This window comes from Scyliorhinus canicula, chromosome 11 (assembly GCF_902713615.1).
Source record: "Scyliorhinus canicula chromosome 11, sScyCan1.1, whole genome shotgun sequence".
NCBI lineage: Eukaryota > Metazoa > Chordata > Chondrichthyes > Carcharhiniformes > Scyliorhinidae > Scyliorhinus > Scyliorhinus canicula.
This window is the reverse complement of record NC_052156.1, coordinates 163,241,312-163,260,113: the sequence shown is the minus strand read 5'-3', so window position 1 is coordinate 163,260,113 and position 18,802 is coordinate 163,241,312. Positions and strand designations below refer to the sequence as shown.

Here is an 18,802-nt window from a genome sequence, read left to right as displayed (position 1 = left end):
CCAGCCTTGTGCCGCCCCCCCTCAAACGCCGCAACCAATCGGGGACTGCCTGCGGCCATTGGGGACTTCTTCCCGCGATCGGGAACGCCGCAACCGATCGCTCCGTGACCCTCCTGACACCCACCAGTGAACCTCAGGTTGGGAACCTGAGTTTGAAAAACCCTGATCTACACCATCACTCTCTATCTACACCATCACTCTCTGTCTACACCATCACTCTCTGTCTACACCATCACTCTCTGTCTACACCATCACTCTCTCTACACCATCACTCTCTGTCTACACCAAGACTCTCTCTACACCATCACTCTCACGTCACTCTCTGTCTACACCATCACTCTCTATCTGCACCGTCACTCTCTGTCTACACCATCACTCTCTGTCTACACCATCACTCTCTGTCTACACCGTCAATCTCTGTCTACACCGTCACTCTCTCTACACCATCACTCTCTATCTACATCATCACTCTCTGTCTACATCGTCACTCTCTATCTACATCATCACTCTGTCTACACCATCACTCTCTGTCTACACCATCACTCTCTATCTACACCGTCACTCTGTCTACACCGTCACTCCCTCTACACCATCACTCTCTATCTACACATCACTCTCTGTCTACACCGTCACTCTCTGTCTGCACCATCACTCTCCGTCTACACCGTCGCTCTCTGTCTACACCATCACTCTCTATCTACATCATCACTCTCTGTCTACACCATCACTCTCTCTACACCGTCACTCTCTACATCATCACTCTCTGTCTACACCATCACTCTCTGTCTACACCATCACTCTCTATCTGCACCGTCACTCTCTGTCTACACCGTCACTCTCTGTCTACACCATCACTCTGTCGACACCATCACTCTATATCTACATCATCACTATCTACACCATTACTCTCTGTTGACACCATCACTCTCTATCTACACCATCACTCTCTCTACACCATCACACTCTGTCGACACCATCACTCTCTATCTACATTGTCACTCTCTCTACACCATCACTCTCTGTGTACACCATCACACCCCCTCTGCACCATCACTCTCTGTCTACAACATCACCCTCTGTCTACACCATCACTCTCTATCTACATCGTCACTCTCTCTACATCATCACTCTCTGTCTACACCATCACTCTCTATCTACACCGTCACTCTCTGTCTACACCATCACTCTCTATCTACACCATCACTCTCTCTACACCATCACTCTTTATCTACACCATCACCCTCTCTCCATCATCACTCTCTGTCTATACCATCACTCTCTGTCTACACCATCACTCTCTATCTACATCATCACTCTCTATCTACACCATCACTCTCTGTCTACACCATCACTCTCTGTCTACATCATCACTCTCTGTCTACACCATCACTCTCTGTCTACATCATCACTCTCTGTCTACATCATCACTCTCTGTCTACACCCCACTCTCTGTCTACACCATCACTCTCTGTCGACACCATCACTCTCTATCTACACCATCACTCTCTCTACACCATCACTCTCTATCTACACCATCACTCTCTATCTACACCATCACTCTCTCTACACCATCACTCTCTGTCGACACCATCACTCTCTATCTACATCGTCACTCTACAAACCGTCCCTCTCTTTCTACACCATCACTCTCTATCTACACCGTCATTCTCTGACTACACACCATCACTCTCTGTCGACGTCACAACCGTCACTCTCTCACCGTCACTCTCTCTCTATCATCACTCTCTGTCTACCATCACTCTCTGTCTACACCATCACTCTCTGTCTACACCATCACTCTCTATCTGCACCATCACTCTCTGTCTACAACATCACCCTCTGTCTACACCATCACTCTCTATCTACATCGTCACTCTCTCTACATCATCACTCTCTGTCTACACCATCACTCTCTATCTACACCGTCACTCTCTGTCTACACCATCACTCTCTATCTACACCATCACTCTCTCTACACCATCACTCTTTATCTACACCATCACCCTCTCTCCATCATCACTCTCTGTCTATACCATCACTCTCTGTCTACACCATCACTCTCTATCTACATCATCACTCTCTATCTACACCATCACTCTCTGTCTACACCATCACTCTCTGTCTACATCATCACTCTCTATATACACCATCACTCTCTGTCTACATCATCACTCTCTGTCTACATCATCACTCTCTGTCTACACCATCACTCTCTGTCTACACCATCACTCTCTGTCGACACCATCACTCTCTATCTACACCATCACTCTCTCTACACCATCACTCTCTGTCGACACCATCACTCTCTATCTACATCGTCACTCTACACCGTCCCTCTCTTTCTACACCATCACTCTCTATCTACACCGTCATTCTCTGTCTACACCATCACTCTCTGTCGACACCGTCACTCTCTACACCGTCACTCTCTCTACATCATCACTCTCTGTCTACATCATTACTCTCTGTCTACACCATCGCTCTCTGTCCACACCGTCACTCTCTATCTACACCGTAACTCTCTCTACATCATCACTCTCTATCTACATCATCACTCTCTGTCTACATCATCACTCTCTGTCTACATCATCACTCTCTGTCTACACCATCACTCTCTGTCGACACCATCACTCTCTATCTACACCATTACTCTCTCTACACCATCACTCTCTGTTGACACCATCACTCTCTATTTACATCGTCACTCTCTCTACACCATCACGCTCTGTCTACACCATCATACCCCCTCTGCACCATCACTCTCTGTCTACAACATCACTCTCTGTCTACACCATCACTCTCTGTCTGCACCATCACTCTATATCATCACTCTCTGTCTACACCATCACGCTCTATCTACATTGTCACTCTCTCTACATCATCCCTCTCTGTCTACACCATCACTCTCTGTCTACACCATCACTCCCCCTCTGCACCATCAATCTCTGTCAACATCACCACTCTCTGTCTACACCATCACTCTCTGTCTACATCACCACTCTCTGTCTACACCATCACTCTCTATCTAGACGATCACTCTCTGTCTAGACCAACACTCTCTATCTACAGAATAACCCCTGCTCATCTTTCTAATAATGGCCATGGGATCTGAGAGTCCAGACATGGTCTTGGTTTAACGTTTCGCAGAATCACAGAAAAATACAGTGCAGAAAAGGCCTTTCGGCCCATCAAGTCTGCACCGCCGTAAGAAAGACTCCTGATCTACCAATCCTAATCCCATTTGCCAGCATTTGGCCCATAGCCTACAAATGGCTCAAATGTTATGATGTGCCGAGTCCTCATCCAGGTACTTTTTAACGGATGTGAGGCAACCCGCCTCTACCACCCTCCCAGGCAGTGCGTTCCAGACCATCACCGCCCTCTGGGTAAAAAGGTTTTTTCCTCAAATCCCCCCCTGAACCTCGCGTCCCTCATCTTCAAGTTGTGTCCCCCTCGTAACCGACCCTTCAACTAAGGAGAACTCGGGCATAACAGATTATGCCCCTCATAATCTGGTGCACCTCGATCAGGTCGCCCCTCAGTCTTCTCTGCTCCAGCGAAAACAACCCAAGCCTATCCAACCTCTCTTCATAACTGAAACATTCCATCCCAGGCAACATCCTGGTGAATCTCCTCTGCACCCCCTCCAGCGCAATCATATCCTTCCTATAATGTGGTGACCAGAATTGCACACAGTACTCCAGCTGTGGCCTCACCAATGTTCTATACAACTCCCAACATGATGACTTCCTTCCTTTTGTAATCTAGGCCACGATTGAGTGAGGCAAGTGTACCGTTTGCCTTTTTCACCACCCTATTAACCTGCCCTTCTGTCTTCAGAGATCTATTTGCAAACACACCAAGGTCCCTTTATTCCTCAGGATTTCCCAGTGTGGTGCCATTCATTGAATATTTCCTTGTCAAATTGCTCCTTCCAAAGTGTAACACCTCACACTTTTCATGATTATATTCCATCTGTTACTTTTCTGCCCGTTTGACCATCCCGTCTATAACTTCCTGCAACCCAAGACACTCAACCTCACTGTTAACCACCCAGCCTGTCTTTGTGTCATCTGCAAACTTACTGATCCTACACCCCCCCCCCCCCCCCCACATAGTCATCTAAGTCATTTATATTGTCATGGGAAATATTTTTGTCTTATCACATGGCTTCAGTGATGTCATTGTGTGGGTGGAGCTGGGCTGTGGCTCTGTGTTTTACTCTTGCTTTGAGTTTGGACTGGTTGAATGAAGTCTTTCTCTATCTTCATTTTAAAAACTGTTTCCAGACTACCTGATAACTTAAAAGAGATAATTGATTTCTGGAAGGAATTCAAACCTGCTGTTTGAGAAGGGGAAAAGAATATCACTCACAGTCTTATAGCAGTAAGAATGCCGTGTGCTGGGCCACACCTTTGAAAAGGGGTTACTGGTTTTACTTCGATTTTGTTATTTAATTGGAACAGTTAAGGGGGAATTCATGAAGGGTTATACCTGGATTACTGTAGCTGTGTGGGGTCTTTATGTTTTTACTTGATAAAAAATTCTTACTGTGTGTGTTTATACAAATGTTAACTAAATTCGTAGAATAAAGCTTATTTTTTGATTAAAAACACCTGAGAACTCTGTTGAATAACATCTGAAAGGCAGGCTCTTGTGCTCATCCGAGCCAAATCCAAGAGTTATAGGTCAGGTGAATTCCATAATACACTTTGGAGTTTTCTAAACCCTGTCCCATAACAATATAAATGACAAACAATAGGGGGCCCAGCACAGATCCCTGTGGTACACCTCTGGACACTGGCTTCCAGCCCCTAAAGCAGCCGTCTGTCATTACCCTCTGTCTCCCACAGCTCAGCCAGCTTTGAATCGACCTTTTCAAGTCCCCTGTATCCCATGTGCATTTGCCTTCTTTATAAGTCTCCCATGTGGGATCTTGTCAAATGCTTTGCTGAAAACTATGTAAACTACATCAACTGCACTACCCTCATCTGCACACTTTGTCACGTGCTCAAAAAATTCAATCAAATTCAATCAAATGACCTCTCTCTGACAAAGCCATGCTGACTATTCCTGATGAAACCATGCCTCTTCAAGTGAAGATAGATTCTCTCCTTCAGAATCTTCTCCATTAGTTTCCCCAGCACTAACGTGAGACTCACTGGCCTAGAGTTCCCTGGCTCATCCCTACAGCCTTTCTTAAATAGTGGGACCACATTTGCGGTTCTCTAGTCCTTTGGCATCTCTCCCATGGCCAGAGAGGAATTAAAAATTTGGATCAGGCCCCCTGAAATCTCCTCACTTGCCTCCCACAGCAGTCTGGGACACAATTCATCTGCGCCTTGAGATTTCTCCACTTTTAAGCTTGCCAACAGCTCCAACACCTTGTCCCTCCCTCTGACAACGTGCGGAATAACCTCACAGTCTCTCTCCGAGTTCCACACCTACATCCTCATTCTTTGGGTGAAGACAGATGTGAAATATTCATTGAACTGCCTACCAATGTCCTCTGGCTCCACTCATGGTCCCTAATGGGCCCTACTTTTTCCCTCGTTAGCCTCTTCCCATTGATATACTTATAGAATATCTGGGGATTTTCCCTACTTTTCTCCTCTGGAAGCTGGCATTTCTGACAGGGCAGCATTCCCACAGGACTGCATTGGAATCTCACCCTAGGCTCTCAGGAGTGGGACATTAGACCACATAAATAGAAAGATTTAGGGATGAATTCTCCCTCCAGATGCTTCTTAAAACCCTCCGACAAGGTCTTGGTCACTTGTCCTTATATCTTTTTATGGGATGCCCTGTGAAGGGATGTTTCTACTGTGTTAAAGGTGCTACGTAAATGTAAAGTCTTGTTGTAGATATGTTTCTTTTAACTGTAGCTTAAAATGGAAGTGGCGGCAGCACGGTGGCGCAGTGGGTTAGCCCTGTTGCCTCACGGCGCCGAGGTCCCAGGTTCGGTCCCGGCTCTGGGTCACTGTCCGTGTGGAGTTTGCACATTCTCCCCGTGTTTGCGTGGGTTTCGCCCCCACAACCCAAAGATAGAACATAGAACATAGAACAGTACAGCACAGAACAGGCCCTTCGGCCCTCAATGTTGTGCCGAGCCATGATCACCCTACTCAAACCCACGTATCCACCCTATACCCGTAACCCAACAACCCCCCCTTAACCTTACTTTTATTAGGACACTACGGGCAATTTAGCCTGGCCAATCCACCTAACCTGTACATCTTTGGACTGTGGGAGGAAACCGGAGCACCTGGAGGAAACCCACGCACACACGGGGAGGACGTGCAGACTCCACACAGACAGTGACCCAGCCGGGAATCGAACCTGGGACCCTGGAACTGTGAAGCATTTAAGCTAACCACCATGCTACCCTGCTGCCCCTATGCCCAAAGATGTGCAAGGTAGGCAGATTGGCCACGCTGAATTGCCCCTTAATTGGAAAAAAAATTAATTGGATACACTAAATTTTAAAAAAATGGAAGTGGCTGTGTTTATTGTGGCTTGGGGCATTTACCTGCAAATATAATTGTGAAGCAAAAAACAATGCTGGTGTTAATGCAGAAAAGACCGATGGTGACTGATGTGAATCAGCCTTTGAGTTCAGCTTTCACTCTTCACACTACCCACCTGCCTTGGCTCAATGATAGCACTCTCGTCCCTGAATCAGAAGATGTAAGTCCGAAATTTAAGCACAATCTAGGCTGACAGTTCTGTGCAGGCACTGGGAAAGTCCTGCACTATCGGTGGTGCCACCTTTCAGGTGCGCCGTCAGTACATTGCAGGCTTGGCCCCAATTAGGAATTAAATACAGATGTTGGGTGCATTGTAAAGAATATCACCTTGCATGGATACCTGAAGAACGTTCAGATCCTCATCAATTTCCACATTGCAGCACGGACATTTATGAAAATTATGTCCAGAGGTGCAACTTGCAATGCCATCACTGACATCAACACATCATGTGCAACATGTAGACTGCCAATTAACATACCCGTGAAGCATGTACATCTCCAGGCCTGTGTTTGGTTAAGAAAACAATGGTAAATCCTCTTCCCTGCCACTCCCTCTCCCAAACTGGAGTTTAAAAGAAATAAGCCATTTGTATTTATGTAGAGTCTTCTGCATCCTTGGGAGGCCCAAAGCGTTTCCACATTGAAATACTTTCAAAGTCTCATCGTTATACTGGGGGGGGGGGGGGGGGGATCTGAATCATAGAAGAGCTTCAGCCATGAAGGAGGCCATTTGGTCCATCATCTCTGTGCTGACCCCCTGCAAGAGCAACTCCTTTAGTCCCCTGCTTTTCTCCAAAATCCTCTTTTTTTTGTAAAAGAAGAATAGCATTTAAAATAATAAATGGAAAATAACAGTCAGGTGGTCTGATCTCTGGGTACAAGGCCTGACCACATGGGGTATCTTCTGTGCACTCTGAGGCCATGTACGCCCTTGGAATCAGGAGCCAGTTTTAATCGCTGTGATTGAAGTAAATTTTGGACAAGTTCAATGAACCCACATTCCACTCAGTGCCAGTCCCATCAGAGATGTCTTGTTCCACTCATTGCTGGGGATAGCCCAGGGCTCATGGGCTGAATCTCTGGGCGGGGTTCTCCGTTTCCCCAGCCGCGTGTTTCTCGATGGTGCGCCGTTCGCTGGCGGCCAGATTCTCTACTCCTGCCACTTGTCAATGCGAATTCCCATTGAAGCTGCCCCATCCAGCCAGGAAACCTGCAGGTGGTGGCGTGCTGACGCTGGGAAACGAGAATCGCAACGGTTGAAGAATTACGGCCTCTGTTCCTCTTTCCAATAATAGGGTCGTAAAGCCACACAGAAAGAGGCCTCTCAGCCCATCATGTCTGTGCTGGCAACCAGGCACTTATCTGTTCGAATCCCATTTCCCAGCCTTGTCTGCTGTGGCGTTTCAAGTGCTCATCGAGATGCTTCTTAAATGATGTGAGGGTTCTCGCCTCAACCGCTTTCAGGCAGTGAGTTCCAGATTCCCACCGCCCTCTTTGCCTGTTTAGAGAGTTATTGATTTTAGATTTGGATTTGTTTATTGTCACGTGTACTGCGAGCAGTTCAAACAGATCATTTAGTACATGAAAAGAAATACATAATAGGGCAACACAAGGTACACAATGCAAATACATAGACACCGGCATCGGGTGAAGCATACAGGGTATAGTATTAATCAGGTCCGTCCATAAGAGGGTCATTTAGGAGTCTGGTAACAGCGGGGAAGTAGCTGTTTTTGAGTCTGTTCGTGTGTGTTCTCAGACTTCTGTATCTCCTGCCCGATGGAAGAAGTTGGAAGAGTGAGTAAGCCGGGTGGGAGATGTCTTTGATTATGCTGCCCGCTTTCCCCAGGCAGCAGGAGGTGTAGATGGAGTCAATGGATGGGAGGCAGGTTTGTGTGATGGACTGGGCTGTGTTCACGACTCTCTGAAGTTCCTTGCGGTCCTGGGCCGAGCAGTTGCCATACCAGACTGTGATGCAGCCCGATAGGATGCTTTCTATGGTGCATCTGTAAAAAATGGTCAGGGTTAACGTGGACCTATCAAATGTCCTTAGTTTCCTGAGGAAGTATAGGCGCTGTTGCGCTTTCTTGGTCGTAACGTTGAGGTGGGTGGACCAGGACAGATATTTGGTGATGGCGGTATTTGGGGTGGGTGTCAGCCAGGATCTCCCGTTTCAGGCGAGATGAGAAAGGAGGTGGGGGACTGTGGGTGGGTGACCGAGCTTTATCTCCTTCAATAACCCCTCCTGCCATCATTGTGTAAAGACTGGGAGATTAGATACAGATAATCATTAGGGAAGATTCTGAGACAAAGGCAAGTGTCTCTTCAAGCCCCAAATGGTCAGAAAGAGCAGTGTCATTTCCATTTGAGATAGTGAGTGTGTGTGTTTGGGGGGGGGGGGGGGGGCGGTACCGCCCCTCTCAGCGGGAACTGCATTTAACCATTAGTTCGAATTGCGGGTGATCCCCCTCCCAAAATCTTTGGAGAGCCAGGGGGAGCCAGGGAGGAGCTGTCAGCCAGCAGCCCCCAGACTGTTGCTGCTGACTCAGTCAGTCCTCGGCAGCAAAGCTGGCCGCCAAAACTACAAAGGATTGTGCCGGGCAGACAAATTAATTTATCCTTCTGACAGCGCGAATTGATATTATGCATCACCAGGTAGCGTGTTAAGAGATTGAATGCGGCCGGACACAATGCAGATTTGGACTCACAAAAGTCAGAGTGGAGAGATTAGCTCAGGGCACTTTGCCGTTACAGATAAACGCAAGGTAACCCTTAAATTAGATGTAGCGGGTTATTGTGGTCTGTAACTCCGTTTGGACCATCAAATCACATTGCACATTTGCAGCAGTTTGCTTCTGGGGTTTAGTCGGGCAATGCTTCATTTTTCCCCCCAGTCGATTTTAGGGGCATGTAAAGATGTTTTTGTTTTAAGTGACATACCAATACATGTTCAGGTAAAGCACCCGGGGAGCTGATAGTGGACAGGGAGAGTCCGGGAACCGAAGCTTGAGTTTGCCCATAGTTCCTGGTTAGCAGCAATATTGGAAGGAATGGATGAATCATCGAGAGCTGGGTGGGAAGAGAGAGAAAGGCTTTTGTGTGTCGCTTAGTACGTGAGGGACGTGCTCTGGGACCCCCCCCATCCTTATTCTGAATCTAATCTGGCCCCCTCTCCCCAACCCCTCCCTCCCCTTTACAATAGTCTAGACGATTCAATTGCTGCCTCATTGCAGAGCACAAAGAATGTTTAAGAATCCTATTTTAGACCCCAAATAAAGTCCACATTAGGAAAATCTTCGTGGATTTCTTTTTTTTTAAATAAATAAATTGGGCTGTTTTTATCTTGTCCAATAAATCTGCTCCTGAAAAGTGACCACGTCTGTTTCAAAGAAAAATAGAATTTCAATTCGCCGGTGTTAACAAAGGCTAAATGAAACGTTCCCAAGCGGTTGCATTAAATCGATTGGCCTTCATCAAATTACAAAATGCTTTTGGGGGGGGGGGGGGGGGGGGGATTGAGTGGAAAGAAAAAAAGTCGAAATGAATTTCTACTCAGCAGCCAAACCTGAGATCATTTGGGGGGGGGGGGGGGGGGGGAATCTTCAGCAGCCTCCACAACACAGAAAACCTCTCTAACATAATTCTGCAAACTTGTCACTTCAAAGTGGCCATTCCAAGGGGACCTGTGTCCTGGTTTAGCTGTGAAACTAAATGCAGGATCGCAAAAAGTTCCACAATTCTACAAAACGTTTCTAAACCTTCTAGCCAGTGGATATGTTTAAAATAAAGCTTTCATAATGAAAGCATCTTTTTCACTGCATGTTTTCTGTGTATTTTATATTTCGAGGTGTTTTAGAATCTCTATCTATTGGATTAGAAGGTGGTGCGTGTGTGTTTCTCTTTTCCACTTTAATCGATTAACCAAAAGGAATTATTGCTAAAAAAAAAAGGGCACTCATGCATCAAAGCTTTTCCACTGGGCGATTGGCAGGTTGAGGGGCCAATGAAAGCCAGGACAAGTGACAGAGGTGGGATGTGGTTGGGTTTTGACGTTCCAGCCCCTTGCATGCTGCCTGCTATTGGTGCAGCCTGGCGATGGTGTGGCCCTGGAGCTGGTGGTTGGTTGTAAAGGATCCGCTTCGGCGCTGAGTCACTCTCACGAGGTGCAGCTCGGCCTCCTACATCTTTCTCCTCCTCTGCAGTGGGGAGTACATCAGGGAGAGAGCGCCGGCTGCTTTGCAGCATTGCGGAGCAGAATCAGAGGAGCCGGGAGCAGCAACTGCTCAAACTCCACGTTGACAATCAGCGCAGCCTGTACCACTTCTATCCTCTGCAGCGAACAAGCACAGGAGAGAGAAAGGGAAAAGTGTCTGTGTGCAGCAAGAAAAGATCCTTCAAGCAGCCAGACAAGACAATGCCCAGGGAACTAACGCAGAACCCCGTGCAGAAAATCTGGATCCCTTACAAGGATGAACGGCCCGCACTACTATCCCGACGTGAGTCCCATCATAGGCATTTCCAGACCTTTTTGTGCATTGCCTTTAATCAATGGAAGAGTTTGATACAAAGCCACGATTCTCTCTCCCTCTCGGCTCTTGAATGGTAACCCAGTCGGAGAATGTCACAGCTATTTCTCACATGTCTCTCTCTCTCTCTGTACCCATTGCTCTGTGACTGGGGGACACAGCCTCCTTTTTATCATCAGATGTCTCCCGCTTTTTTTCTGGTACCAGGCACTGAATTGTTTTCTCGTTTTAGGAAATCTAAGCGTTCCAGACTTTTGAATGTATTTATTTTTTAAATTGTTGGCCATAAACTCTTTGGAATACAAGTGCCCGCTTGTGGGACCCTCTTATGCCGGGTTATTTAAGGACGCGGTGATATCAGTGCCGTTTGAGACAGTGAATACACTATTTGCCTCTTCCTCCCTGAAGTTAGTTAATGGCTAATTTTCCCTTTCTCTGTAAATCGGGCAGCAATTACATTTTGAATTGAGGTTGATTGAAGCATGTGGCCATCATGTCACTATCTCCTATAAACCCCACGTCGACATAATTCCTTAGACAACTGACTGTATATTTTGTGTACAGGGTTAAAAATGTGTTAAAATTCTTTTTTGCCAATTAGCCCGATCTCTCTCCATACGGGTGAAGTTGAGGCACTTGCTCCGACCAGATTTTTGTAATTTAATTTTCCTAGCTCAGTGCCCTGGGCCATGCTTTGCCCAGCATTATACTACATTACCACAATAGCTTTCTGATGTAGCGGAGTTACCGGAACACCTTCTTTCAGTTTCACTGTAACTGACTTGCAGCTTAAGGTGTGAGTGAGGGGGGATTTCCTGAGAAGCGTCAGGGTTAAGATGTGGGGGTGGGGGCTGTGTGTGCGTGATTGAGTGTGTTAGGGGGTGTGTTAGGTGGTTTGCCAAGAGGGGGATTGTTGTCTGAGTGAGGGGTGTGTGTGAGCTATCTGAAAGAGTGAGGGGTAGTGTGTGTGGGGGTGGGGGGTGGGGGCGGCTGTCAGTGAGAGTGAGGGGGTTATGTGTGTCTGGAGTGGGGGCCGGGTTTCTGAGATTGTGACGGATACTGTGTTTGGGGTGTGTGTGGGGGTATGATGTTAGTGAGTGAGGGGTGGTGTGTGTGGGGTTTGTGTTTGGGTGTGGGTGGTGTGTATGGGACAGAAAGATGTCGGTATGCAGGTGTTTGGGGTGGGATGGTCAGATGTCAGTGAGGGGTGTTTGGGGGAGGGTGTGTGTTTGGGGGGTGGTCAGATGTCAGTGAGGGGTGTGTGGGGGAGGGTGTGTGTTTTGGGGGGGGTGGTCAGATGTCAGTGAGGGGTGTGTGGGGGAGGGTGTGTGTTTTGGGGGGGTGGTCAGATGTCAGTGAGGGGTGTGTGTGGGGGGAGGGTGTGTGTTTTGGGGGGGTGGTCAGATGTCAGTGAGGGGTGTGTGGGGGAGGATGTGTGTTTGGGGGGTGGTCAGATGTCAGTGAGGGGTGTGTGGGGGAGGGTGTGTGTTTGGGGGGTGGTCAGATGTCAGTGAGGGGTGTGGGGGAGGGTGTGTGTTTGGGGGGTGATCAGATGTCAGTGAGGGGTGTGGGGGAGGGTGTGTGTTTGGGGGGTGATCAGATGTCAGTGAGGGGTGTGTGGGGAGGGTGTGTGTTTGGGGGGGGTGGGCAGATGTCAGTGAGGGGTGTGTGTGGGGGGGGAGGGTGTGTGTTTGGGGGGTGGTCAGATGTCAGTGAGGGGTGTGTGGGGGAGGGTGTCTGTTTGGGGGGGGGGGTCAGATGTCAGTGAGGGGTGTGGAGGAGGGTGTGTGTTTGGGGGGTGGTCAGATGTCAGTGAGGGGTGTGTGTGGGGGGAGGGTGTGTGTTTGGGGGGGTGGTCAGATGTCAGTGAGGGGTGTGTGGGGGGAGGGTGTGTGTTTGGGGGGGTGGTCAGATGTCAGTGAGGGGTGTGTGTGGGGGGGAGGGTGTGTGTTTGGGGGGGTGGTCAGATGTCAGTGAGGGGTGTGTGGGGGAGGGTGTGTGTTTGGGGGTGGTCAGATGTCAGTGAGGGGTGTGTGGGGGAGGGTGTGTGTTTGGGGGGGTGGTCAGATGTCGTGAGGGGTGTGGAGGAGGGTGTGTGTTTGGGGGGTTGGTCAGATGTCAGTGAGGGGTGTGGGGGAGGGTGTGTGTTTTGGGGGGGTGGTCAGATGTCAGTGAGGGGTGTGTGGGGGAGGGTGTGTGTTTGGGGGGGTGGTCAGATGTCAGTGAGGGGTGTGTGGGGGAGGGTGTGTGTTTGGGAGGGTGGTCAGATGTCAGTGAGGGGTGTGTGGGGAGGGTGTGTGTTTGGGGGGGTGGTCAGATGTCAGTGAGGGGTGTGTGTGGGGGGGGAGGGTGTGTGTTTGGGGGGGTGGTCAGATGTCAGTGAGGGGTGTGTGTGGGGGGGGAGGGTGTGTGTTTGGGGGGTGGTCAGATGTCAGTGAGGGGTGTTTGGGGGGGGTCGGATGAGAGTGAAGGGTGCGTGTTTGTGGGAGGGTCAGATGAGAGTGAGGGGTGTGTGTGGGGGGGGGAGGGTGTGTGTGGGGGGTGGTCAGATGTCAGTGAGGGGTGTGTGGGGGAGGGTGTGTGTTTGGGGGGGTGTGGAGTGAGGTGGTCAGATGTCAGTGAGGGGTGTTTGGGGGGGGGTCGGATGAGAGTGAGTGGTGTGTGGGGGAGGGTGTGTGTTTGTGGGGGGGGGTCAGATGAGAGTGAGGGGTGTGTGTGGGGGGGAGGGTGTGTGTGTGGGGGGAGGTCAGATGAGAGTGAGTGGTGTGTGGGGGAGGGTGTGTGTTTGTGGGGGGGGTCAGATGAGAGTGAGGGGTGTGTGTGGGGGGGGAGGGTGTGTGTGGGGGGGTCAGATGAGAGTGAGGGGTGTGTGTGTGGGGGGGGGAGGGTGTGTGTGGGGGGTGGTCAGATGTCAGTGGGGGAGGGTGTGTGTTTGGGGGGGTGTGGAGGGAGGTGGTCAGATGTCAGTGAGGGGTGTTTGGGGGGGGTCGGATGAGAGTGAGTGGTGTGTGGGGGAGGGTGTGTGTTTGTGGGGGGGGGGGGGTCAGATGAGAGTGAGGGGCGTGTGTGGGGTGTCTGTCTCCAGCTTCCACCCGGCCATGTGATGTGGGATGGGCATCATGACATCATCCTGTTTGCCTGTTACCATGGAGACTCTCAATGCAATTCTATCCCCATTAAATCCATGTGAAATGAGTTTATGCTCCACCCCCTCCCGGCACATTGTCTCCCCAGTGGGATTTGGGTCTGAACGCTGCTGGGTAGGGGAATGGGATTGGTGAAGATGCGATGATTCCGAGGGAGAGACCGAAAAGGAAAGACTTGCATTTATATAGCGCCTCAGGACCTACCCAGGGGTTTCCCCGAGTGTGGTCACTGTGTCCGGATTAAATGGGCAAATTGCAACATTAGTTTGAAAGGCTGATTTGTTCTTGAACAAGCCAAACTCCGAGTGAGGGGTGGTGTGTGTGTGTGTGGAAGGGGGGGTGTCAGAGTGAGGGGTGGTGTGTGTGAGGGTGGGGGCTGTCAGAGTGAGGGGTGGTGTGTGTGGGGGGAGGGAGATTGTTTATTTTGTTGCAGTGTGAACAGGTTATGAACGTCATTATTACTGTCTGTTTCGTGCTCCGTGTCCTAATGGAATACCTACACTGCACTGAGCCCTGCTCCTTGGCTTTTCCTGGAACTATGCCAAACAGTTGCTAGCTGATGTGTAATAATGACAGTACACACTGGCATCTTTATTTGTTTGTAGCTCTGGTGGTGTAAAGTTTGATAATTCTGAAATTCCCAAATCTATAAATTAGCCTCTGCAATGCACAGAGTCACCAACTAACTGGCACAAGCTTCCCAGTCCCTCCATTCGGCAGTGTTGCTACCCAGTCTGAGCTAGGGATCAACACCCTCTCCATCCGGTGTATTTATTCAAGGAATCTGACCTCGTCTAGTTTAAACACAACCAGTCTTTAATCCCAATTGACCCAAAGGCAAAAATTTGACACAAACTCAAAAGGAGTTTCCTGGCCAGCAGCTGAGGATAAAGTCAAGCAGCCCACCCATTACGTTTTGCATGTTGTGACCATTTACTGTATTCGCAATTTGCATTATAGCTTCGCAGCTGTTCTCTCTTGCAGGTAAAGAACAATGTGGCTCGTCAATTATTGTTCTTGAACATTCCAAAAGTTCCAATTGTAGTTGTGTAGAGTTGCAGTCACTTTCCAGTTTAAAATAATTAGCGAGTGCTTGAAATGTGTCAGCTATCTTTGTTGACAAAGAAAACACAAGACAATGTGTGAAGTATTCTTGTGCACTGTTCCTCCGCTTGCATTCTTGACACTGAATTCTAGAGCTTGTTGATCTTGGAAAGTCAAATTTACTCAAAGTAACTGCAGTGACACCAGTGCTGGAAACTTCAGGATTATAGCTCGAGCAGTTTATTCATGTTTTGTTTCAGGGCTCCCTGTAATTATTACACAAAATCTCATTAATAATGATCTTTATAGGGCATCACAGTGGCACAGTGGTTAGCCCTGCTGCCTCACGGTGTCGAGGTCCCAGGTTCGATCCCGGCTCTGGGTCACTGTCTGCGTGGAGTTTGCACATTCTCCCCGTGTCTGCGTGGGTTTCACCCCCACAACCCAAAGATGCGCAGGGTAGGTGGATTGGCCATGCTAAATTTCCCCTTAATTGGAAAAATGAATTGGGTGCTCTAAATTTTAAGAAATAAAAAATAAAATAATTTTTATTAGTGTCACAAATAGTCTGACATTAACACAGCAATGAAGTTACTGTGAAAAGCCCCTAGTCGCCACACTCCGGCACCTGTTTGGGTACATGGAGGGATAATTAAGAATGTCCAATTCACCTAACAGCACGTCTTTCGGGACGTGTGGGAGGAAACCGGAGCACCCGGAGGAAACCCATGCAGACACGGGGAGAACGTGCAGACTCCGCACAGACAGTGACCCGAGCCGGGAATCGAACCTGGGACCCTGGTGCTGTGAAGCCACTGTGCTGCCGTGCCGCCATCTTTGCAATGTCCTGATGGAAACCTTGCACTCTCTTTTATATTTACACGTATTAAAACACTGAACAGGAAAAAGGGCAAAGCTGGCGCATCAAGTCTGCCCCATGCGGTCGACATGCAGCTTGTATACATTTGTGTGCCCCATCCATGCCCATCCACAACACACAACTGGTGGGATTGGTGTTTTCAATTCCTCCCTGACCGCCCAAAGGTGATCCAACAAATTCCAGGACGTGAATGACTGGGAAGCAGATGGTCCAAACCCCACCTCCCTTCTCATCCGTCACAATGTCAGCTGCAGATAGGAACTTGTCCGTTTCCCTCTTGAATATCCGCAGTTAAGTAGCATTCTTTGCAATGGCTGACTAATTGTGACATTAGTCACTGTTCCCCTGTGAATTAGTGATTGCTACACTGCAGCTTTGGAATAATACCACTTGGGCAAGGCTGCTGTTTGAAGGCATTGTTTCTTTCATTTAACAGTATCGCCAATCTGAATCTCATTAATCATGTGGATTAAAACTAATCAGAACTTCCCAGCTTTCGAGTTAGGGGCTTTTGACTGTGACTTCATTGAAGCCTACTTATGACAATGTGATTTATTATTGTTATATAATAGCCTGCTAAATACGGATCTACGGTAGCATGGTGGTTAGCATCAATGCTTCACAGCTCCAGGGTCCCAGGTTCGATTCCCGGCTAGGTCACTGTCTGTGCGGAGTCTGCGCGTCCTCCCCGTGTGTGCGTGGGTTTCCTCCGGGTGTTCAGGTTTCCTCCCACAGTCCAAAGATGTGCGGGTTAGGTGGATTGGCCAGGCTAAATTGCCCTTAGTGTCCTAATAAATAAGGTTAATGGGGGTTGTTGGGTTACTGGTATAGTGTGGATACGTGGGCTAGAGTAGGGTGATCATTGCTCGGCACAACATCGAGGGCCGTACATTCTGTGCTGTACTGTTCTAATTCTAATTCTAATATTAGCCTTCAAAAAGGAATTGGGATACATTTCTGGAAATTGGGGGGGAATGCAGGGAAATGGGAAAAGGATGGGGTTGACTAGATTGCTCTTCAAAAGAATCGGTGTCGACTGACCTCCGACTTGTGAGAGTTTAGATTCCATAAGCATTAACTGGAATAATTGGATGATTTTGAGTGATGAGGTTGACCTATCTCTCCATTGCATGTCCTTGTAGGGTGGTTGGGTTATTGAGAGAGACACGGGTGGTTCACAGTTCCACTCCTCCATCACCTGTCCTGCTGTGGATGGTGTCAGCCAATACATTTATCGTAAATTTGAATTCACTCATGGAAGAGGAATAGAAATAACACCCCTTCTTCATATGGGGGGGGGTGGGGGGGGGGGGGAAAGAAATGAAATCAACTCTGGAAATATGGTGACCAAGGACCACAGTTTAAGAATCATCTTCTAGAATTACCTTGTGGGATATGAGAATTGGAATCAGATTTACTGTGTGGAAAATGGTTTCTTTGAGTGGGATGAAATGCTGTCTCTATCCGTTTTTGCAGAGGCACACTGCTTTCCTTGTCCTTATACTTTTTAATCTATATTGACTTCACTGAGATCGACAAAGTAGTAATTAATAATAATAAGCGCTTATTGTCACAAGTAGGCTTCAGTGAAGTTACTGTGAAAAGTCCCGACTTGTTATAATTGCTATCTGCCTCTTTTTTTTGGTATCATTTTGGAATTGATCATTTTACTATTTGCTGAATTCTAAAGCTACAATCGGGGATATTATGGGCATTTGATTTCCCACTTGGTGAAATGTGTTTGTTCCTGATGAATGCTATGTTAATTTGACCTCTTTTTTTTTTTAAAGAATACAGTTGTAGTTTTCAGCTTAGGCTTGATTTCCCCTGATGATATTGGGCCATTGTAACAGACCAGATGGGTCCTGTTGTAATGCACAGGGGGTAGAATCCATTTGTATATTAGATTACATAAATACTCTTCAGACCTGACTTTATAGTTTAAAAAAACATCTGGAGTGCACGATTACAATGGGAGGTCACTTGTAGGTGGATTACAATGAAGATGGCATCTGTAAACCTTTCCAGGTAAACATCTGTTCATTCTGAATGGTTGAGGCTGTCCTATGTTGTAGGGTACCTGTGCAGTTCCTTTTTTAATCCTTGGTCAGAAGATTCTAAATCGTGGCATATATTACGTTGAGCTTCTTGTGAGATCGTGGCTTGTGTTTATGATTTTGTGCATCAATTATCAGCTTAATTAAGGATGTTGACTGCAAAACTTGATTAAAATTTATGTTCTTGATCTCCCAGAGTTGTGCACGCAGAGTAGCATAATAACGTTAAATAAACTTGTCGCAAGTTTTCTGGTTGAATGTTACGTGGCCCAGAACGTGTTTCCTATTGCTGTGGGCCATGGTTGTGACAATAATTCGCCTGCCCCAGGTGCTGCGTTAGTCTGTGCATTCTGGTCTTGATACCATGATGTATGTGGCCGTTTATGTGCAACCCAGTTGAACGATGAGCTGACCCCTAGATACTACAATGTATCTATGGCAGTACAATGCAGACGTCAGTTAGGTTTTAGAGGGAGGTGTAACTTCAAACATCCAGGTATTTTAGCTTTGAGTTGTGACGCCAGGCCCAGTCTTCCTTTTTCACTCCAGTGGAGTTGCAGGTGTGGACTGCGGGACCTCTCCCTCCGCACTCCTTCACTTTATAAGTGGTTCAGTCTCTAGT

General features: G+C 48.0%; 1 protein-coding gene across 5 annotated transcripts in view; it reads left to right on the top strand.

Moving 5' to 3' along the window:
• pfkfb3 (6-phosphofructo-2-kinase/fructose-2,6-biphosphatase 3) overlaps positions 1-18,802 on the top strand; it is a 115,473-nt gene that overhangs the window by 73,098 nt on the left and 23,573 nt on the right. For 2 of the 5 annotated variants that reach the window (XM_038811899.1, XM_038811900.1), the window contains exon 1: positions 10,669-11,023. The exons of 1 other annotated variant lie outside the window; for it this stretch is intronic. In XM_038811899.1, coding sequence (XP_038667827.1) covers positions 10,942-11,023 — 82 coding nt within the window. In that variant the 5' untranslated portion in view covers positions 10,669-10,941. Of the gene's footprint in view, positions 1-10,663; positions 11,024-18,802 lie in introns of those variants that run through there. 2 more of the 5 variants (XM_038811903.1, XM_038811902.1) reach the window with 2 other exon arrangements.